A 24,132-nucleotide genomic window follows, 5' to 3' on the forward strand; every position below is an offset into this window, starting at 1 on the left:
GCTGACCTTGTCTTATCTCAGTTTCAGAGGTACCTGTGCAGACTCAGGGGTTACCCAGCCCGAAGTCTGAATTATCAAGACTGGGCTTATGTGGTTGCCAAGTGGGCCTCAGACACTTCAGGACTTAGGAGGAAGGCAGATGCCTGGAAGAACCATGGTTGGCTCCAGTCAAAGCCCAGGGACATGCTCAAGGATGGCTTCCCAGAAGAAGTGGGCCCTTCCTACCTGTGCCTACAACCTGATGGGAGACCCAAGGGCCTCAGGACAGCAGTAGGCTCCTACCAGTCTCCATTTCCCCCTTCAGGTTTGCAATGAACATCTGGCTTAGTGGGTGTGGCCTGTGTGGTAAGAGGCTTTGGCATGAATCACTGGGAACTAGTCATGTTGTCATCACCGTGATATTACAGGAATTGCCACCATGGCTCATGGCTTACACTCCCCATGGCTGTGGACTGGGAACCTTTATAAAGTCCACAGGCACAGCTTCTTGGCCAGTCTCCTGAGCTGTGAGGCCATCAGCATGAGGATCTCTTACCTGGTCTTTGGGTTGCTGCTTCTGTGCCTGGTGCCTGCTCCAGGTAAGCTGGGCTGGGGCAAGGGTGGTGAGGGTGGAGGGCATGCCAACCAGAGCTAGCCTCTCCTCATTCCTCAGGATGCTGTAGACAGAGATGTGTTGCATCAATTTTTGTTTCTGATAAGGATCAAGTACCTGAAAGCATGTTCCCCAACCTTTGTGGATCCACTCTTTTTATTTCTGTGTGTGTGTGTGTTTTTTTTTCTTTTGTTTTTTCTTCTTCTTCTTTCTTTAATGTTATTTTGTATTGGCTTTAGGTGCACCAGACAATCATATTCTGTAGAAAGTAACCCCTTAGACGTTCCCCAGCTGGCACCATCCATACTCACCTTGATTATTATTAATGTTATTTTCTAAGCTTTGCCTGCTTCCTCATGACTGCTTTGTGTCACAATTTGTGCTTCTCAGTTCCTTCTCTGCTTACACCAGCCCCCAACCCTGCCCCTCTTAACAAACTAAGTAGCTCAAAAACACACACCCTTTAATGAGAAAACTGTTATCCCTGTTAATGAGACATGAAGGAAGTGACACAGACATTTTAGAACCAACACAAAAGGTTGATTATATCTGAGAACAGAAGCACAGACTTGCATTGTATTAGCTTGGTGGTTGGAGGGAAGGTCTTTGGGCCGTTGCCAGCCTTCCACATGTCCCCCTTCCCCCCATCACGGGTGCTCCCTATGGCCACACTTGCCAGCACCACGTCATCTATGGCTGAGCTGCGGCCCTAAGATACTTTGTTGACTGAATGCTTGGTGCTGCTTCTACTTTACTCCTGATTTCATAGAACAAGAAAGAAAGATATCTCTTTATATAAAAGTCTAAGTGACCAGCTGACAGGCCAGTAGCTATGAAGCACGATGACCACAAGGGGTCAGACATTCCAACTGGTAGCTATGATGCGCACTGAGCACTAGAGGGTAGATGCTCAATGTTAAGAGCTGCCAAGCTGCAATGATTTGGCAGCTGCAGTTCTCAGGTAATACACCAGGAATCAGAGAGGAGGGAGTCCGATTCTGGGGTGCATCACCTGAGAACTGTCCTTTTGAAATCCAGGATCCCTTGGGGGATGTCAGAGAGTGGTTTTAGCCTGATGCCCCCAGGCCAGGCCAAAGGACCCCCACAGGTGCATAAATCTGTGCACCAGGCCTCTAGATTAAAAATAAAAAAAGTCTACTTGAGGAATTCCCAAAACCTTGCATTTATACCCAAGCCTTCCTGGAATCTTCCCCTGTATTCTGTTCTCTCCTTGCAGGTTACGGAGGGATCATAAGCACAGTGCAGAGGTATTTTTGCAAAGTGAGGAGTGGCCGCTGCGCCTTGGTGAGCTGCCTCCCCAAGGAGGAGCACATAGGCAGCTGCTCGATAAACGGCCGAAAGTGCTGCCGGAGGAGGAAGTGAAGGTCCTGGGCACGGGGAGAATGTTGTCACGTGCGAAGACGCCTGTGTGGAGTTTATAAAAGCAAAATTACAGTAAATATATTTTTAAAAAAACCAGAAGTTTGATTGTGTTTATAAAACCTTGGTTTTTATGGTGGTTGCGACTCCTTAGAAAGTGTCACTGACTCTCCTTTCATTCAAGTCAAGTCTAACCTTGGGGAATCCACAGGGACCTGGGCTGAGTTTAATCTTTATTGTTCATATTATTACAAATGTTCATTTCCCGCCCCCCTCCATTTCTCCCCTCCACCAAGTTCCCACCCCACCCTCTGTCCTTTCCCCACCCCTCATTGTCCTCATCCATAGGTGCACAGTTTATGTTCAGTCTCTTCCCACATCCCCCTCTCCCCTTTTCCCCAAGAATTGTCAGTTCACTCCCTTTCCATACCTCTGATTCTATTATATTCACCAGTTAATATTGTTCATCAGATTTTTTTTAATTCCCTTGATTTTTAGATTCACTTGTTGATAGTTACGTATTTATTGTTCATAGTTTTTATCTTTATTTACTTTCTCTTCTGAAAGAACCCCCTTCAGCAATTCATATAATTCTGGTTTGGTGGTGGTGAACTCCTTTAGCTTTTTTTTATTAGTGAAGCTCTTTATCTGACCTTCGATTTTGAGTGATAGCTTTGCTGGGTAGATTATTTTTGGCTGTAGATTCTTGCTATTCATCACCTTGAATATTTCTTGCCATTCCCATCTGGCCTGCATGGTTTCTGTTGAGAAATCAGCTGACAGTCATATGCGTGCTCCTTTATATGTAACTACCTGCTTTTCTCTTGTTGCTTTTAATATTCTCTCTTTGTCTTTTGCTCTTAGAATTTTAATTATGATTTGTCTTGGTGTTGTCTTCTTTGGTTTCCTTTTGTTTGGAGTTCTGTGAGCTTCCTGGACTTGTAAGTCTATTTCTTTCACCAGGTGGGGGAAGTTTTCTGCCACTATTTCTTTCAGTATGTTTTCAATATCTTGCTCTCTGTCATCTTCTGGGACCCCATAATTCTGATGTTGGTTTGCTTGAAGTTGTCCCAGAGGTTTCTTACATTATCTTCAACTTCCTGGATTCTCTTGTCTTCTTGCTTCTGTGGAGGAGTGTCTTCTGACTCTTTATGTTCCAAATCTTTGACTTGATTCTTGCGATCTTCCATTCTGTTTTTAGGACTCTGTATAATATTTTTTGTTTCAGACAATGTATTCTTTATTTCTTGTTGATCCCTTATTATTTCTTGTTGATCCCTTTTCAGATCTTTATAGGTCTTATTGGCCTTTTCTAGGAAATTCTTGAAAAACTTTATAAGCGTGGTTTTGAACTCTATATCCAGTCACTTTTTGTTCTCCATTTCTTTCATTTGTGATCTGTTTCCTTGTCTCAGCATTTTTGCAGCTTTCCTGAGTTGGTAGCCTTAAAAGTCTCTGTGTTCATCTTGGAAGGGGAAGAATTTCAGGGTGGAGCCTACAGCCTTGGCTTCCATCAGCCCCGCCCTATGAGGCTCCTGAGTCTAGGTGTTCCTCAAGGTCCCTGGTACTCACCGCAAGTGCCTCTGAGAGAAAGACACCCTTGAGTTTCGCCTTCTACCAAACAGTCTAGACTCTCCCCCAATGAGCCTGGAACTGGGGTTCAGTTCAGTTGGAAGTGGGATTGGAAGTGGGGTTCAGAGCAGTCTGGAGCTTTTGTCTCCTTCCCACCAGAGCAATCCAGCAGCACAGTCAACCGTCTGTTCTCTGCATGCAATGTGAGCGCCTCTGGGACTTCCTTTCACTGCTCCCCTGGGTTTCCACCTTACAGCCCAGGCTCCCTCTGTATGAGCCTGGGTCCCCGGGGTCTGGCCTAGAACTTGGGTTCAGTGCAGTTGGAACTGGGTTCAGCACAGTCTGGAGCTTTTGTCTCCTTTCCGCTAAGGCAATCCAGCAGCAGAGTCAACAGCCCATCCTCTGCGCACAATGTGCAAGCCTCCTTTCGCTGCTCCCCTGATATTTCACCTTATAGCACAGGCTACCTCTGTATGAGCCTGGGTCCCCAGAATCTGGCCTAGTACTGGGGATCAGTGCTGTCAGGTCTGGGGTTCAGCACAGTCTAGAGCTTTTATCTTCTTCCCGCTAGGGAATGCCACCAGGCACTCAGCTGCCCCCTCCTCTCAGGCTCCATCCTCTCCCCACGCCCGCACTGTGTCTCCGTATCTTAGGCTTTTACAGCTCCTCTGCTTTTCCTTCTGGTTTTCTCTTTTCTTCTTGTTGTAGAATTTCCAGTCAGTCGACTTTCCTGTAGTTCTGGGTAATGTCCATTTTTATTTTAGTTGTATTTTATTGAAATTTTTGTGTGCGGCTGCGGTTAAGTGTTTACCTTTGCTGCCATCTTGGATCCTCTCCTCTCTTTGCTTTTTTGTCACCCATGTCTGAGCTTTCCATTTTTCTTCCTGACATGGCTCCTCCCCCTGAAACCCATCTCTAGGATGTCAGTGCATTCTCGGGGGCCCTCCGAGTCCTTGTGAACACCTGACTCTTCCTAAGATGCTCCTGTTTTCTTCTCTGCAATGCCTCTGCTCCAGACGACCTCACACCTGACGTATAAGCTCTCTCCTGGCTTTTCCTCTAAGCTTCACCCCTTCCCTCAGAAGCCATCTCAAATTCTATCTCCTTCTTGACAATGCAGCTCATTTCCCACACAAATGGGATCTTTCCTGTGATTTCTCCACAGGGTTCTCACTGGAGGGCTTTATTACATCATATACATTTGCATGTTTCCAATCTTTAAGTTTGACACAATTATTAAAGGAAATAAACTTGTCTTTAAAATTTTTTATGCTTTTATGATTTTAGAGAGAGAGGAAGGGAGGAGAGAGAGAGAAAGAGAGAGAGAGAGAGAGAGAGAGAAGAGAAAAACATTGAAATGAGAAACATTGACCAGTTGCCTCCAAAATGCACTCAAACACACAACCTGGGTGCATGCCCTGAAGGAAATCAAACTGGCAATGGTGCGTAGGACAACATCAATCCACTGAACTACACTGACCTTGTCTTCATCAGCTCCGCCTGCCTAGTAAAGGGCCTTGCACCACAGAAGGATTACCTGCTATGGGAACTTCCTTCCAATATTCGAAACTGGAGAACCAGACCCAGGTGCGACCCAAGGGTTTCAGACAGTAGTCAGCAAGCAGTGCAGGGCTGTGGTTGAGGAGAGAGACAGACAATGTCTCCAGCCTGCTGGATGCCAGGCCCACAGACCAGCAATCCTCTGGGTCAAGGCACCTGAGGTTTCCAGCATCAAGAGGCATCCCCATTTCTGGGGCAGGAAGCTAGAAAGGGACAGCTGGGGGAGAGCAGCAGGTGCCTATGAATCTTGGCCTGAGCACTGATCTGAATTCTCTTAGGTAAAACTTCAGGAACCAGAGGAAAACACCCATCAGGGCTTAGACAAACAAATCCAAAACCACACACAAGGCTGCGAAAATGAATTCCCACCAGCAAAGTGGAGACACCAACAGAAAGTTGTCAGAAAGCACTAGCATTCATAGCAGGGCTATTAAACTCTAAATGACAACCTTTTGTAAAACCCTTCCTGAAAGAATCGAACTGATCTGCAAACAACTTAAATGTGAGCCAAAATAAATCTAACATTCTTTGAAGGAAAACAACAAAGTTTATCACTCAACTAGATAAGCTTATAATAGACTAAATCCAATCAGAAATAGGTTTGCAACAAAACAAGAGAAAAGTCAGTCAGTACAAACAGACCCGCGCCCAAGACAAAGATGATAGGGTTAGCAATAGGGGCTTATAAGAATGGTTACAAATCTTATAAATGTCTGCAAAGTTTAGGAATAAAAACAAAAAACAAAAAACGTCTCATCATATTAAGAAGAGAAATGAACCCTACATAGAACCTAAACTAAATATCTGAGTAAAAAATATACTGAATTGGATTAATGGCATATGACATTACAGAAGAAATGATAAGTAAGCCTGAGCACATGTTGATAAAACAAATGAAGAAATAAAGGGGAGAGAGAGAGAGGAGAGAGAGAGAGAGAGAGAGAGAGAGAGAGAGAGAGAGAGAGAGAGAGAGAGAGAGAAAGAGAAAGAGAAGTTCATAGTGAACCTGTGGGAAAATATCAAGCAGTTTGTATATGTGTTTGGAGTCAGAAAAAGAATGGGTGAGGGAAGATATAGTTGAAGAAAAATGGCCTGCCATTTTCCAAATCTAATAAAACTATTAAATCAAAACATTTGGTGGTCAAGGAAATCAAGCAGAATAAACATAAAGAAAGCCACACTAAGCATATCATAATCAACGTAACTAGTGGGTCAAGAGAAAAATCTCAAAAAGTAGCCTGAGAGAAAGACACATTAAAGACAGAAGAACAAGAGGAGGAATTACAGCAAACTTTTCACCAAATTCTATAAGAACCAGAATAACATGTGGCAATACCTGCAAGCACCAAAAGAAAAAGATCATTGCTCTTGCTGGTGTGGCTAAGTCAATTGGAATGTCATCCCTGTTCCCCGGAAGTCAGGGGTTCATCCCCGTGAGGGAACATACCTATGTTGCAGGTTCCAATCCTGGTCGGGGCAAATGTGAGAGGCAAACCAGTTTCTCATATTGACGTTTCTCTCTCTCCCTTCCTCTCTCTCTCTCTCTCTTTCTCTCTCTCTCTCTCAAATCAATAAACATATCCTCAGGTGAGAATTAAAAAAGAATTCTTAAAAAGAAAAAGAAAGAAAAACATTGTCAACCTAGTATTCGGAACTAGAAAAATATGTTTCAAGTATAAAGGTAAAATGAGCTCTGGGTGATGGTGAGTATCAGTGTAGGGTTATTGGTCGAAGCACATGTAGCTTTTGGTGGGGGTGTTGATTATGGGAGAGGCTCTTTATGTTGGGGCAGAAGGTACATATGGGAAAGCTCTGTATCTTCTCAATTTTGTTGTGAACCTAAAACTACTCTAAAAAACAAATTTTTAAAATTATTTTTTTTTATTGATTTCAGAGAGGAAGGGAGAGAGAGAGAAATAGACACATCATGGATGAGAGAGAATCACTGATTGGCTGCCTCCTGCACACCCTACACTGGGGATTGAGCCAGCAACCTGAGCATGTGCCACGACCGGCAATGGAACCATGACCTCCTGATTCATAGGTCACTGATCAACCACTGAAACACATCCGCTGGGCAGTAAGGTAAAACTTTTTAAACAACAAAAAGAAAGTGAAGAAAACTTCTCATCAGAAAAACTTGCACTATTAAAAAAAACAAACAAACAAAAAAACCATTTCAGGCAGAAGAAAAATGATGCCTGATGGAAATTTAGCTCCACATAATGGAACAAACCCGGCTACTAAGATTCTAGACACTTAAAGGGACAGGTTGTCAATTCAGTGAAAAATAAGACTCAGATGCATGTTGTTTATTTTTTTAAAAGAACCATGTGAGATATCATACATAAAGAGACAGATTAAAAATGAAATGATGGAAACAGATATGCTATGGAAATATTAATCTGAAAAGAAAATGGACTCTATTGGCTAATTGGCTATAAGTGAAATAGATTATAAGTTAAGAGTATTAACAGAGATAAACAGGGAATTTTTTCCCAAAGATAAGTGGTTAATTCACCAGGAGCACATATTAATACAGCTGGTCATTAGTACAGAGTGGTCATCTGCAGACCAGTGGCTCTAGGACGCAGTGACAGGAGTCAGAGGCTTTTAAAGGACTTTTGGTGGGCTGTTTTTCTGGGCAGAGACTTCTTTATGCATTCTGGGAGAGAAGATAATGGAATGTGGTGTCCACAGAGAAACGTGGTCTCAGCAAAGGGAATGCCCATAGTGAAATCATCTGAAAAGCCAGTTCCTGGGGTAGGGGAGTATCAATTTAATTGCCTAATCAAACCTAACACTCATAAAACTAAAAATGCAACTTCCATTGGATCAAGCAATCCCAATTCTAAATACACACCAAAAGAAAATGGAGCCTGGGTCTCCAAGAGCTCTTTGCACCCCCGTGCTCATTGCAGCATTTTCCAGAGTAGCCAAGATATAAAACCAATTATATGTTTGTTAACAGATAACTGAATAAATATAATGTGATGTATATTTACATAGGAGAAATGGGGGGAGGGGGCGGGAAGCCCACAAACACAGATGCTCTTATCTGAAGGAACTGAAAACACTATCTTTTTAAAAAATATATTTTTTATTGATTTCAGAGAAGAAGGGAGAGGGTGAGAGAAAAATCAATGATGATAGAGAATCAGTGATGGGCTGCCTCCGGCATGCCCCCTACTGGGGATTGAGCCCACAACCTGGGTATGTGTCCTGACTGGGAATTGAACCCATGACTTCCTGGTTCATAGGTTGACACTCAACCACTGAGCCATGCTGGCTGGGCTGAAAACACTCCCAAAAAGATACCTGCACCCCATGTTCTTACGGCATTACTTACAGGGCAAAGATGTGGAAACTATCATCAACAGATTAACGGGGGGCGGGGGGGGAACGGTACATACACACAGGGGAATCTTATTCAGCCATTAAAAAAAAGGAAATCTTATGTTTACAACAATATGAGGGACCTCGAGGGCATTATGCTTCGTGAAATAAAGCAGGCAGAGAAAGACAAATGTTGTATAATCACACTTTATGTGGAATCTAAAAACACTGACTCACATGATTGCTCAGAGGAGGGTGGAGGGGAGTGAAATGGGTGAAGGGGGTCAGAAGGTACAAACTTCAGGTTACAAGGAAGAGTTTTTGGGTCAGGACTGCAGTGCCCTGTTCCATGCAAATCTGTTTTCCACACATGGGGCGATGTAGGTACGGCAAGATGACTGAAGCCAATGACAGCTGTGTGTATACCTGAAGTCTGATGAGAGTAAATCTTAAAAGTTCTCATTATAAGAAAACATATTTTAACTTCTTGTGATTATGGATGTTAACTAGACTTATTGTGATAATCATTTTATAAAATATACAAAAATGAGATCTTCATGTTGTAACCTGAAAGAAATCAGATGTGATATGTCAGTTACATCTCTATAAAATGAGTTGAAAATGCTGTGTCTGGTTCTCTGGAGCTGCAAAATGATTGTGGAGGGATGTCCCCTCTTCCAGTGAACTTCACAACAGCAATGCCATGCTATCCTTCTAATTGCAAGCAAGAGTCAGGACTGAGCCCGAACAGGCAAAACATGAAATCCACTCACTCCCTGCAGCTTCCTCTCAGCCCTTAGCAGTGAGTGGCATTTCCTGAAGAATCTTCCTCAAAGCCACGAAGACACCAGCATCACAATTCGATCCAAAATGGAGCAGGAATAGAACCCACAGCTACAGAGCAATTCCTGGAACCAGTGGGGAAATATCAGTACTCAGTAGACACTAAGTATGTTTGCCCTTTTTCAATGTGTGTAAATGGTTCTGTGACTTATGTGGGACCGTCCCTATTCTTCAGGGTGTGCAATGCTGTCATTAGGAGAGAGGGCCGCAATGTCAGCATCTTCCTTTAAAAAAAACAGAGAAATAGCTTGGCCAGGCCTTCAGTGGTTAGAGCGTTGGCCCACAAACTGAAGGGTTATGTATTTAAATCTGGTCAAGGACATGTACGTGGATTACAGGCTCCATCCCTGACCCTAGTTGATGCTCATGTGGGAGGCAACCAATCACTGTGTCTCTCTCACAGTGATGTCTCTCTCTTTTTGTCTCTCCCCCTCCATTTCCACTCTCTCAAAAAAATCAATAGAAACCATATCCGTGGATGAGGATTAACAAAAAATAAATAAAAAGGTCAGAGAAGTAGCTTTAAAACTTCACTAACTTAGGCGGAACATACTAGTACATAGTAGGCTCTCTCTCACACTCAATTGTTCCTACCCCTTACAGTCAGGAAGGAAGAGTTTTAGGGTCAGGACTACAGTGACCTGCTCCATGCAAATCTGCTTTCCACACACGAAAACAAGGTGGCCACCAGGGCCATGAATCATGGTGACTCCTGGGGAGGAGACCTTGGCCGCTGCCTCGGTCACAGCCATTGAAACTCCCCCTATGATGGCCACCACCATCCCCACACCCAGGGGCAACCTGATTTCTGGAAGCATATCCCCGCCAGGTGTCACCAGGATCTGTCAACCTGGCATTTAAATGACAGATAGAGGGGATGTGATCAGATTCTACTCCTTCCTCCCAAGTCATCTTAGAGCACTCATCAGAAATGACTCTGGCCCTGGACGGTTTGGCTCAGTGGATAGAGTGCCAGCCTGTGGACAGAACGGTTCCGGGTTTGATTCTGGTCAAGGGTATGTACCTCTATTGCAGGTTCTTCCCCAGCCTGGACCCTGGTTGAGGCCTGTGCAGGGATAACCAATCGATGTGTTTCTCTCATATTGATGTTTCTCCCTGCCTCTCCCCATCTCTTCCACTCTCTAATAATCAATTTTTATCTCAGGTGAGGAAAAAGACAAATAAATAAATTCATAAATGGAAAAAAAAAAAAAAGACCCTGTATTGCTGGCCAAATTGATAAGCAATACTTGAGTGTATTCTCTCCAGGTGATTACAATGTAGGTTACATGTCTATTGGACAAAAGTGGAAGGACTCACCATGAATGCACTTTCCTTAGCTTCTGAAAAAGCTACCCCCTGAATGCGGGACACTGGGCTCCATCCAGTCCCTGGGCCACTGTTACCTTCGCTGGGTCTCAGAGCAAGTGTGAAGTTGTGGGAGACAGTGGAGTCCTCGTAGACCCTGGGGTCCTGGGTGCCTTCAGAACTGGGTCCCACTGACAATGGGAGAGCCTGGAGCAGCTGCCGTTCCCACATGGAGTCCCTCAGGATCCCAGGTCTCAGGGCCATGAGAGCTGATGGGTCTGAGAAGAGCACAAACCATGGGCTCTCGGCACTGGTGCAGGGAGGGCTGGCTGTAGCCTGTGCCCAAAGGACCCCAGGCTGACAAGTGACCCCAAGGCTGTCCTTGCTTTGTGACACGGAGACCATGGAGCCAGGTCTGTCTCCATTGCATCCCCTTCCTTTCTCTGAGAGATAGAGGACCTCCCTGCCCCCTCACCTGCCCGGGGCAATGCTAAACTAGGAGATTGTCCTGAATGTCACCCTCATGGGCACCCAGGGAGGCTTGCGACCCATGTCTCCTATCCCTCCCAGTGACACCGGCCTAGTTCCTGGTGTGGCCTGAGACTGTCCCCATATGCTCAACAAATGAGAGGCAGGCAGATTCAAAGGCCCTGGGGCTGGCAGTTGAGCTCCAGAAAGTTGCTTCCCACACAGAAAAGCCTGGCCTCAGTCTGTGCCCCACCTGTGCTGGGCAAGTCAGAAAAACAGAAAGATAGGTTCCCTGGGGTTTTCCCATATGGACTTGCAAGAAACGATGGGTGTGCCCTGTGCTCCAAGGCCCTTCTTGTGACACATGGGACAGGCGAGAGGAACAATTTAATTGCTCTGGGGTTCCCAAGGCTGCAGCCAACCTGGGCCCTTTATAAGGAGTGAAGCTCGGCTCCCTCAGTCAGCAGTCAGCTCCTGGCTTAGCATGAGGTTCCACCTTCTCCTGCTTGCATTCCTCTTCATGTTCTTGATGCCTGTCCCAGGTAAGAGGGCGGATAGACAGGACAGGACTTCTCTCTCTGTGCTCCCCTCTCTCCCTCTCCATCTCTCTCTCTTCTCTCTCTTCTTTTTCTACACACACTTTGGATCAAAGAGACTGAACTGCTTATGAGATGCAAGCACCCCACCTATCGCTATGGATGCAAGCTCAGAGTTTGATCCTGCAGGGCACACCACTCTGCACTCCCAAAGGCATTAGCAAGGGCATACCTGCCAGTTTGCCTCTGGGCTCCAGGACCAGGTGCTTCTAACAGGGACACCTTGGTCAGCTGGCTTTTCTCATTCAATAAAAGCAAGAAATTATGCCCTAGCCAGTTACTCAAGGGTTGCGGGTTCAATTCCTGGTCAGGACCACATACCTCTGTTGCAGCCTCCGTCCCTGGCCTGGGACAGGGCACGTGAAGGAGGCAAGCAATAGATGTGTATCTCTCATATTAATGTTTCTCTCCCTCTTTCTCTTTCTCCCTCTCTCTCCTCCCCACTCCCTCTCTTCCACTCTTTCTTTAAAAAAATATATATTTTTTTATTTGGTTCCAGCTCAGACGTGCAGAGTGTCTCTGTACAGATCTTTCTACTAAAGTGGGAGTCCTTGGTAACCCAGAGAATAGCAAGGCCCAGCCTGTACTGGGGAGCCACTGTTTGGGGCACCTCTGTGCCCCATCTTCCTAGCTCAAAGGTCCTCCGGACATACTCCTGCCACCACTGCTCTTGGCACAGTGGCTCTGAAACCTGGATGCCAGCATTGTCCTTGCTCTTTTGCATTAGGGAAACGGACCAGGAGAGAAGGGAGGGAGAAGCAGGAGGCACGGAGTAGACCTTAAATTATGTTGGAAAGCTCTTGTTTCATCTGTTTTCTTCTTGGCTGTATTCCAAGACAAGCCTTAGCAGGGAGGGAGGCAGAGGGGGGACATGGCCTGGGGAGGTGGGAGGAGCAGAATGATGAGAGGAAAGGTGAGAAGAGCCTCCTGGGAGGGCCAGGGCCTGTGAGAGCCGAACCAGGTAAGAGTGAGAGACACCATCACAAAAGAGGGTTCTTGACACATATTCTTATTGATTTCAGAGAGGAGGAGAGAAGGAGAGAGAGAGAGAGAGAGAGAGAGAGAGAGAGAGAGAGAGAGAGAGAGAGAGAGAGAGAGAGATTTCAATGATGAGAAGGAATCATGGTTTGGCTGCCTCCTCAGCGTCTCCCCTGGGGATGGCGCCAGCAACCCAGGCATGTGCCCTTGAGTAGATTTGAACCTGGGACCCTTCAGTCCGTAGGCCAACACCCTTCAGTCCGCAGGCCAACACTCTTATCTACTGAGCCAAACTGGCCAGGACATGAAAGAGATTTTTTAAACTATCCTTATTTTCCCTGTGAGGCACTGAGACATTATGTTCTCCTTAAACAATCCTTGTATCTGAAGAGGCATCTCAGCTCCAACACTTCATTGAGGAAATGATGGAGTAACACTGACTCCTGCTGGCCGTGTCTCATTCTAAAAGCACTGGCCTGCTGTCACCTTGACTTCCTGGCCACTATCTCTTTTTAAGGAACGGAAATGGTACAGACTCTTGTCCACCTGTCCTGTCACTCAGTCACCACTCAGAACCTGCCAACATTGGTTCTGGAAACTTAAGAAAACTCTCCAACCTCAGCAGTTCTAGTCTCTGTGGGAAGACTGGATCCTAGTGTCACAACCTCACCTCTTCTCACCTCTATGGCGTAAGCGCCGCCTGAGGTTTCACTCCCGGGACTCTGACGCCACGGGTCTCTCTGAAATGGGGCTTTGATGTCTGACTCTCTTACCTTTTTTATTTTCATTTTAGGCTTTGCTCGGCTTGCTGGTCGTAGTTGCAACGGAAAGGTGGAATCTGCATGGCATTTCGTTGCTCTGGAGGTAGACGACAGATAGGCGGCTGCCGCTTCCCAGGAATCAAATGCTGTAGCATATAGCAAGTGGAGATGAAGAAGCTGCAGTCACTGACGATGGCAGAAGTGTGTCCTTCACAAAGATGTGACATTTAAATAAAATCAACTCACATTAGACTCAGAATCTTGCCCTCATGTTCTGGCGGCTACTATGCAGTGCGTGGTCACACAGGCCCATCTCTGAAACCCAGAGGGGCCCATTCAGGCTCCCCTGCGGACCTTCAGGGACCCCCATGGGGGACCTGTTGTGCTTTTCAGGTTTTTGGTGCCTTTAGAGTCACCTGAGCTCCCCAGTCCTCCCTGTGCATTCCTAAAAGGTGCATTCTGCGTTGCTTCTCCCATCCTGCATGCCCTCACTTGCCCCACGCACTCAACACAAGCCTCCCTTTCCCAGACCCCACCAAACACCTCCTCCTCGGGACACCACTCCTGATCCCCATAGGAAGTGGCCCCTCCCTCCTCCACGCTGCCCCAGTGCTCATTTCTTTTTGGCCCACAGCTTTCAATCACATGGGTCATGTTCTAATTCTCCACATGGCTACAAACCTGCTCAGGGAGTGGACTTTATCTAGTCACTTGTTTTTTTTTTTGAACAGTCTTTGAAAGAAGCCCTGCCTCAAGCATTGTTATCTGTCCAATGGCAATGCGGAGGTGGACAAAGTGCTGCCTCCAGATGGACAGGATGGGAGTCAAGAAAACAGTCTGTTGAAAGTCCAAGGACGTGCACTCTGCTTTCTAATTTTATTTTCGGGCACTTCCGCACAGCAACCATCCATCCTTAATCTTCAGGTTTTCACAAATCCTCCTTTCATTCAATGGCTCTGTGGTGATCAAACCTTGGGAACTGGGGGAGCCTCTGTCGTGCTTGGTGCAAAACTACAGAAAGGAGGGTGGTTGCCAGTAGGAAATGGGTGGGAATCGCTGAAAAGGTCATGGAGAAGATGGAAATGGGATTTGGACACAATGTGAGAATAAGCACCAATCGGAAATCCTGAGAGATGCCTATTTACCTGCATTATAGGGGCTGCTGCTTTACTTGAATTGGACATAAAAGGCTGATCTCAGGGGATGTTACCTGGCACTTTTGCCTTTTGCCTCCACTCCCCTTCTGCATTTGGGGTACCTTGTGTTTTCTAAATATGCTTCTCCATAGCCCTGCTGTTCTCCCATCAAGAGGCAGAGTCTTTGTGCCCTTCTCTGGGAGATCCTGTGCCCTCCCTGCGAGACCCTATCCCCATCCTGAGCTGGCCTTTGGGATCATCTCAAACAAGAGGATGGCAAAAGGGATGCAAGGAGACTCTGATGGCCCCAAGCTTTCATCTGGCTTGCTCTTTCCCTGAACACATGCCACCCCTCTTTCCCTCTGGTAACCTCCAGACCAAGCATGTCAAATTCGTGGCCCACAACAAATATTTTTACAGCACAGTCAATATAATGGTATGTAAGACACATGTTAATAAAAAGTTCATAACTTAATTTTTACTATATCCTAATATATATATATATAGTTTAAGCAAGCATTACGACTAAATGACTGGTTGACCGGTAGCTATGACGTGCACTGACACCAAGGGGCAGATGCTCAATGTAGGAGCTGCCCCTTGGTGGTCAGTATGTTCCCATAGCCAACCTTCTGGGGCCTGCCAATCTCCCCTGGCCAGTCTGATCTGCCCTCATCAGGACTGGGCAAGATGGCCCCCATCAGCCCAATTGCTGGTCAGGCCAAGGGACCCCACCTGTATACAAATTTGGGACTCTAGTTATTAATAATGAACTGCAACATTGGCTAATAACTTATTATTATAATTGTGTTGCATTCATTTCTTTTACACACCTTACACAAAGGTGCACCATTTCTCTCCACTAATACTAGCAGTGAATATTTTGGCAGTTGATTACCACATCATTAGTCTTGGACAGACTTGTTTGGTGTGAGCAATAGGAAATATTTCACTTTCGAAGAACAAGAAAAAATAGGTTTATTTGCATTACGCTTATTATTTTGTGCAGTTATTCAGTGTCTGGTAAGTTAATATTCAAGAAAAAATATTAATTTTTATTAAAATGTTCTCTTGTTTTATATTAATGATTATTCATTTATTTCATCCCTTTGTATTCACCATGTCTCTATTGAAATAAACCTCCATTTCTATGAAAATTGAAGCTTCTGTTTTTTTTTACGGCCTACATAAACTTAAACTTTATTTGGCCCATGTTAGCCTTGGAGTTTGACATGCTTGCACTGTCTGTGTCCATGAGTTTTTGTTGTTTTCAGTCTTATTTCCCACATACGAGTGAAATTCATCTAATTGGTTTTGCTGTGATAATCTAATATTCATGTTTTACAACCCATGTATTCTTTATTTTAGTTCATTTTATTATCACTTAACTAGTATTTGATTTTAATTATAATTTGTTTTGACTGTTTATTTGACATTTATTATCTTCTTCACTGGAATTTTAATTATTTGTTCTAATTTCTATCCTACAGAATCTGGTAGTTTTATTGCCATAACATGCCCAAGTGCCTTATTATGAGTCTCGCGTAGGAAAGATGCTCTTCCCACCAGTCAGCAGAGGAGGACGTCTTTTCTATGAATCATGAACAAATGGGCTCATGCGCCAGCCCAAGGCCAACCTTTCATTGAGTCCTGGATCCCTTCTCTTGCTGACGGATGGACAAGACTCACCTGCTCTCTGTAAAAACTAAACACACCTCTTCTTTGACTATTGTTCATCATCTATCGCTTCTTATCTTTGCCCAGTTTTTTTTTTTTTTTTTTTTTTAGCAAAACCTTTTGGAAGGAGTGTCTGCACCGTCCCCACCTCCCCTCATCCAGCTCTCAGAGGTTTGATGCCACTCAAGTCTGACTCGTTCCCACCTCTCCACCAACGAGATCATAATGCACCCTGCATGACCTCACTCAGCCCTTCTTCTGTCCATTGTTGATCTGACCTGGCCCCTAGTTGTGTGGCCATGGGCAGCTGCCTTAGGGGTCCCTGCCAGAGGGATAGGCAGCAGACCACCTGAGAAGAGTGAAGGAACCCATTGCAAGGTAGGTTTTTAGGAGAACCATACATGGTAAAAAAAAAAAAAAAAAAAAAAAAAAAAAAAAAAAAAAAAAAAAAAAGTGGTGGGACTATAAGCCTAACATCTAAGGAGTCTATAAAAGTGATTGCTTTCAGTTTATGAGCATGGGGGATGAGAATGTGGACAAAAGCTTTCCATCTATACTTTCTTTTCTATTATTATTATTACTAGAGGCCTGATGCACGAAGATTAGTGCAAGAATGGGCCTTCCTTCCCCTGCCTGCTGGCACTGCCTTTGCTCTGTCCTGGAGTCATCTTTCCACTCTGGCCCAAAGCCACCTTTCTGCCTTCCCATGCTGCCCAGAGGCCCAAAGTGGCTGGGGTGGTGCAGAATGCCTGTGTCATCGCCATGGCAATGGTGCAAGTGTCCTGTCCTGCCACCACCGCCAGTTAGCACATATATATGTAAATTAATCCACCATCTTTTTTAAAATATATATATTTTATTGATTTTTTACAGAGAGAAAGGGAGAGAGATAGAGAGTTAGAAACATCAATGAGAGAGAGTCATTAATCAACTGCCTCTTGCATGTCCCCTACTGGGGATGTGCCCACAACCAAGGTACATGCCCTTGACCAAAATCAAACCCGGGAACCTTCAGTTTGCAGGCTGATGCTCTATCCACTGAGCCAAACCGGTTTTGGCTAACCCACCATCTTTGTTGGGTTAATTTACATACTCACTCCTGATTGGCTGGTGGGTGTTGCAAAGTTATGGCAAATTAGCATGCTACTCTTTTATTAAGTAGATGATGATGATGATGATTAAATTATTGTTGGAGTCAAGAAAGTAAAAGCCTCACAGCTACAATGTAGAATTTTATTAAATAAATTACTACACTTAGTCCATTTCTAGGTGAATATCACCAAACTACAATAGGTATCTATTTAGTGAAAAATTCAGATGCTGATGCAAGATTCAGAAGCCTCCTTTAAACTTTGCTCCAGTAAGAGAGAATGGGAGAAATTGTATAAACTTATACATCCATGGCTACATATAATAAGTGAAGTTTAGTGGGGAATTGGGTGTGCTTACTACAGTTGTAGGTTCTTCTTTAGACCATCTTTTCCTTACATTCCAGAAATGACCAAAGTTGTACTACCAGCTTCTAATTTTATGGGCTCAATTAAGGCACAATTTGGTCAAATTCCAGTTTTCAATTGCAGTGTTTTTCTGAGATATTCCAGCTCTTGATGGAAAAAGCTAACAGCTTTGTGATCTCTGGGACCCAGAAGTCACCTAGGAAGCCCTTCTTACATTGGGTTAATCCCCTTGCAGAAATGTTAGCTAGACCACAACTCTGCCTGCAAAAGGACTGGCCAGCCACTGACACCACCCCGCCCCCCTCCCTGCGACGTCCCTGATCTGAGTCAGGACTCAGGAAGGAGAATGGTACTGTATCACCATCAAATGTAAGGGAGAACTGGAGCTTTGAAAGGTTATTTCAAGATCACTCAGCTAATACATGGCAGATCAATGACTTTGATCCAAGATCTATCTGATCCCAAAGCTCAACTATTAAGTGAAATTTCTTTTGTTTTTATTTCTGAGAAGATCATTGCTGACTTTATGGCTCAGATTACTTCTTTGATGTCTGCATCTTGGTCATAATATACATTTCTAATCCCCAATATTAGTGGCCATTGTTCAATAAGTAAAGAACTCAAGTTCCCTGTGTCCCCTTCTTTTCATTCTTTCTCTTTTTAAAAATATATTTTTATTGATTTCAGAGGGAAAGGGAGAGGGAGTTAAAGTTAGAAACATCAATGATGAGAGAAAATCATTGATTGGCTGCCTCCTGTTGGCCCTCTACTGGGGATCAAGCCCACAACCTGGCCATGTGCCCTTGACCAGAATCATACCTGGGACCCTTCAGTCTATAGGCCAATGCTCTACCACTGAGCCAAACTGGGCCTTTCTTTGTTCTCTTCTTTCACTCCCTCATTTATTTCCTCCATGCATCCATTTTTTCATTTACCCACTAGTTGGTTCCTTTATACAAACTCTCAGTCATCTATAATAATAAAAGCATAATATGCTAATTAGCTGGAGTGAAGCCAGGGCTGCAGCCACAGGATCAAGGCAGCCACCAGACTTGTGAAGGAGAGATCCAGGCTGCCACCCACAGCTGTAAGAGAGGATGGAAGCAGCCTCAGCTGAGAAGGCCTACTCTTACATGAATTTCGTGCATCAGGCCTCTAGTTTAAACATATATTTGACTACTCTATGCCCACCCACTGTTCAAAGTGCTGAGAATATGAGATAATAATAGGACTTGTTACTTTAGTAATCCACAGCATAGTGAAACAGAGTGATGAGCATTATGAGAAGAATTTCAATATTTCCCTCTGTATTCTTCTGGCTTTACCACAATAATGCCTTGATATCAAACCTGTATTAAGAAATACTCTGGGCCCGACTGGCATGGCTCAATAGTTGAGTGTTGACCTATGAGCCAGGAGGTCATGGTTCCATTCCAAGTCAGGGCACATGCTCTGGTTGCGAGCTTGATGCCCAGTGTGTATGTATGTGGGGGAGGGGGGGGAGGAGTGCAGGAAGCAGCACATCAATGATTCTCTTTATCATTGATGTTTCTATCTCTTGCTTTCTTTGCCTTTCTTTCTGAAATCAATAAAAATATATTTTTTAAAAAGAAATTTGGCTCATTGGATAGAGCATTGGCCTGTAGGCTGAAGGGTCCCAGGTTTGATTCTGATCAAGGGCACATGCCCAGGTTGTAGGCTTGATCCCCAGTAGAGGGCCAACAGGAGGCAGCCAATCAATGATTCTCTCTAATCTGGGACAATATGGATGGGTCTTGAGAGTATCATGCTAAGTGAATCCAAGGAGAATGGGAAAGGAAAAGAACTGTATGACTTCATTCACATGTGGGCTATAAAACAGAACGTGCCAATGAATGAACAAAAAAACCTAACTCATGGACACAGACAACAGTAAGGTGGTTACCAAGGAAGCAGGTTGGGGAGGTTGAAGAGGATAAAGGGGTCAACTATATGGTGACAGAAGGAGATTGGCCTCTTCATGGTGTGAGACACATGCCAAGGAAGATGATGTAATAGGAATGTCCACCTGAGACTCATGTGCTCTTGTTTAACCAATGACAGCCCAATAATTTTATTGTAAAAAAATTAACATAAAAAGAAAAAGAAATACTCTGGTCCCCAAAGTCTCACCTGGTTGTGATCTATGCAAGAGGCAGCATGAGTACAAGCTTGTCCAGAATAGATCAACCTTTTCTTAAATAGGAAGCAAAAAAAGTTACTGAGCATAAAAAGAAGAGAACATTTTTATTTACAAAAATTTTCTTCCTTATTTATCTTCTAAAAAGAGAGATTTTCTTCATATTCCTGAAAGGGAAGCTGAAATGCAATAAAGATAAATGAATAACTGGATGATTTGCAAAGCAACTGGGTTTTTTTTCCATTTTTTTTTCTTTCTCAAACAGAAAAAGCACCAAATCTCAAAGTCATAAGCAGAAGTGAGAATCAGCTAGATAATGCTGACTTATGATAGAGGTCTTTTTCTTTTTCACCAGCCACAAACTTGGATCTATATATAGAGAAAACATTCTCAAATGACACCCAATCCCTCTGGAGAATCTTCATTGGGAATGCAACCATTTCCCCTCCTGCTGAATGTTTGAAACTCTTTCCCAGGTCACCCGCTTTGTGGATGTGCACTGAAAAACCAGCCACTGCCAGACACTACCTGTTCATCCCATAATCCCAGGAATTCACTCACGATGAGGCTCCTGTTTCTCCTCCTCCTCCTCCTTGTTTGTCTCTCACAGATGGTGTCAGGTGAGCTGTAGATCTGGCTGATAGGATGACATGGTGGCTGATCTTGGAGCTGGGGAGCAGAGAGGGCTGGGTGGTTCCTGATCCAAGGATGCACTGACATGTATAACAACCAACAAGGATCATAGCTGAATGAAGCGTAGTACAAAGTCCTTGACCTGCCACTTATTAAAAAGATTTTCCCACAGTTGCCCTTCATTACTAGTTGGTAATAAACCCATAACTAGCCAAGGTAATAGATAACATGTAGAGGGGGCTTTACAGCATACAAACACAGTTGACTGCTTCTCTTGACCAAACACCATAACAAAACCTTTCCCCTCCTATTCCGCTGCATGGCAGCATTTACATTGATGGTGCAGGTACTTTAGGCCTGTCTCATAGACGCGAATAAGAAATGAAGTGCTTCCAGTCACACAGATTGTATGGAGTGAAGCCCTTAACTCAAGCCCAAGTGGCTCTGGTTCCAAAGGCAATGTTTTCATTAAACAGTCAACAAGCCCAGAATGTAAATGTATGTATTAAATTACATGAAAACAATGAATATGATTTTTTTATTTTATTTTATTTTATTTTATTGATTTTGTACAGAGAGGAAGGGAGAGAGACAGAGAGCTAGAAACATCGATGAGAGTCATCGATCAGCTGCCTCTTGCACACCCCCTACTGGGGATATGCCCACAACCAAGGTACATGCCCTTAACAGGAATCGAACCCGGGGACCTTTCCGTCCCCAAGCCAACGCTCTATCCATTGAGCCAAACCAGTTTCGGCACAATGAATATGTTTTAGTATGACTATGGCCCAGACAATGCATGGAACATCCTTGTACTAAAAGATTTGTTGTTTATCTGGAATTCAAACTTAACAGGGTCTCCTGTGTCTCCCCTGGCAACCTGATGCATTTGTCAGCTTGTACCAGGCCACGCTGTGGTGACAAGGATACCCGAATTTTGGCATTTCAAAGGAGCAAAGCTCTTATCTTGGTCACAGAGGCGCTCTGCTCGCTGGAGCTGCTCAGAGCCAACCACCACCAGCCACCACCACGTCATCCCATAACCCCAGGAATCCATTCACCATGAGGCTCCTGTTCCTCTCCTTCTCCTCTTTGTGTGTTTCTCACAGATGGTGTCAGTTGAGCTATGGCTGGCTTTTCATCAGATGCATAAAAGATCCATAAACCAATAAATAGAAAAGGCAGCCGCCACCACCATGAATGCTGTTTGTCTCCATGTCTGAGGAAAGTGCTCCAAGAGGTCCCACACTCCGAAGGGCATGTCACTTCTGCTCAAAATTCATTAAACACATCTCACAGCCCCACCTAATTACACAAAAGGTAGATCCTACTTTGTGTCAAGAAAATAGCCGTGCCTGACCAGCGTGGCTCAGTGGTTGGTCATGGTTTGATTCCTGATTGGGGCACATGCCAGGGTTGCCCTTTTGACAGAGAAGGAGGCACTTTAGGAAACTTTCCTGGTGCAGCTTGTTCTGAAAGGGTCCAGGAAATAAATATTTCAGGCTTCAGGGCCGTAAGGTCTCTGTCAGGACAGCCCACCTCTGCCATTGTATTATAGACTAAAGGCGCCACAGACAATATGGAAACAAGGAGCCACTCATCTTCCTATAAAATTAAGTCTGTGATGGATACTCACATTTGAATTTCATGACATTTTCATTTAAAATATATGCAAACCACACTAAGCTCGAAGGTCACAGGAAGCAGGTGGAGGCCTTGCAGAGTCTTGCTGTACAAAGTGAATTCCGGTAGTTTGTGGCACCATGCCTATAATTCACTTTGTGTTTTTTCTTGACCTTCTCTGCTTTACAGGCTATGAAAAAAGAAATAAAAACAAGGAATGTGAAAACATGGGGGGCGCCTGCAAGCACCAGAAAACCCACGGGTGCTCCATCCTGCCTGCGGAGTGCAAGAGTCGAAACAAGCACTGCTGTAGAGTCTAACCCCCACGCCACAGTGCCTGCTGAGCCCTGCAGCTCACCCTGCTGACTCCACAAAATAAAGGCGTACCACTCTCGAGGGTCCTGGAATGGGTCTTGCGGGAAACAGTTAAGTTCTACGGTTGCTTACACCACTAACCAGCTGGTTGACCTCGGACAAGGCCGTTCGCTGTTTCTTTTCTAAGTCTCAGTCTCTGTACCTGCTACTATTGACACTGTTGTTCTCCAAGTCACCTGCAGTCTGCCCATGTGTCTGCATACTGATGAACTACTATATGAGCTCTGAGTGAGTGAGTGTGTGTGTGTGTGTGTGTGTGTGTGTGTGTGTGTGAGCGAGCTATGTGGAGAAGTCCCTGAGATTGCGTTCTCATTTTCACATCCCTCAGTGGCTCTTGGCTATCAAGCAATGGCTCCCGGTTGATGACTGGGACCCAGGGAAGCAAGCCAGTTCAGGCTCTGAGGAGCAGAAAGCTTTCAGTTGGCATGTAGGCATCACCCATAGGACCAGAGATGGCAGAACATAGCCTGTCATTCTACAGAGAAGCAAGACTCAGAGACCTAGTGGTTTTAAAAAAATATATTTTTATGGATTTCAATGAGGAAGGAAGAGGGAGAGAGATAGAAACATCAATGATGAAAGAGAATCATCGACTGGCTGTCTCCTGCACTCCCCACACTGGGGATGGAGCCCTCAACCTGGGCATGTGCCCTGACCAGGAATTGAACTGCAACCCCCTGGATCATAGGTCAAAGCTCAACCACTGAGCCCATGCCAGCCAGGCCAGATGTAGTGATTCTTTTCTTCTCCCCCAAGGCACTGTCCAAATAGCGGTTCCTTTAAAACCATGATGGTTTAATAGAGGTTCCTTTTAAAACCATGATGTTAGAACCCAAGAAATCATCTCCAGGTAGAATGGTATCTGAATTGTAAAGGAAAGCCTGCTGCTCAGACTGGGAAACAATCTTCTGCCCATGGAGACATTGTGTCTCCCGTTTTAAAATGGTAGGGACATAGTTTCTTGGCCACAGTTATTCTTGTGACTTCATTTTTGTAATAAATCAACCTCCCATACATTTCACACTTTAGGGAATCCTAAATGGAAAGTATGCTTGGGAAGACAGTTGGCAAGTGAAATATGCTGACCACAGGGCTCATTCACCCCTCCTGAGTATTACCCTGGAGAAGTGAAATGTGTGCTCTGACTCAAAACCTGTGAGAAACGCTCATGGAAGCCTTTTCATAATTGCCAATAGGGAGACACTAATGGGCATATGTAGGATGATCAGTGATTCTGGCTTAAACAATCTGGCTCAGGCTGCTCGGAGTGACTAGAAGAGATGCTTAGTTGATTGAAACCCTAACTTAGTGACACATTAAAGAAAGTTGGGGTGTCAGGACATCTGAAATACACTATAGAGAAAGGAACCCAGGACCTAGAGAGGAACGTGGAAATTGATCTGTTACATGTGACCACTGAGCACGCTCTGGCTGGCCCTGAGAGATCCCCAAGGACGTTCCCTTCACAAAGGCATCAGCAACCCGTTCATGAGAAAAAGTCTGTAGTGCTTGTACTCTAGAGTCATGGGACATGGGGAAATCCCACCACCGATGTCATTGAGGAGGTTAGACTTATCAGAGGCCAAAGGGCAATATGTAGTGGCCCAGATAATGTGCACTCTGAGTCTAATTAATTATAGAGTTAAAATATAAAGTCTATTCTAATTATTAGCTTAGAC

The 24,132-nt window shown here is 44.6% G+C and overlaps 1 protein-coding gene and 1 long non-coding RNA gene across 2 annotated transcripts; both read left to right on the forward strand.

Moving 5' to 3' along the window:
* Positions 1-393: 393 nt before the first annotated feature.
* Positions 394-13,653, forward strand: DEFB103B (defensin beta 103B). The gene is made up of 3 exons (XM_036412413.2): positions 394-578; positions 1,830-2,047; positions 13,427-13,653. The coding sequence occupies exons 1-2, from the start codon at positions 419-421 to the stop codon at positions 1,973-1,975; spliced, it is 306 nt and encodes a 101-aa protein (XP_036268306.1). The 5' UTR covers positions 394-418; the 3' UTR covers positions 1,976-2,047; positions 13,427-13,653.
* Positions 13,654-16,009: 2,356 nt separating this feature from the next.
* Positions 16,010-22,470, forward strand: LOC123651281. The gene is made up of 3 exons (XR_006739884.1): positions 16,010-16,585; positions 20,299-20,442; positions 22,268-22,470. It is a non-coding gene; the product is annotated as an uncharacterized LOC123651281 (long non-coding RNA).
* The last annotated feature ends 1,662 nt before the right edge of the window (positions 22,471-24,132 follow it).

This window comes from Pipistrellus kuhlii, unplaced genomic scaffold (assembly GCF_014108245.1).
Source record: "Pipistrellus kuhlii isolate mPipKuh1 unplaced genomic scaffold, mPipKuh1.p scaffold_m20_p_44, whole genome shotgun sequence".
Taxonomy (NCBI): Eukaryota; Metazoa; Chordata; class Mammalia; order Chiroptera; family Vespertilionidae; genus Pipistrellus; species Pipistrellus kuhlii.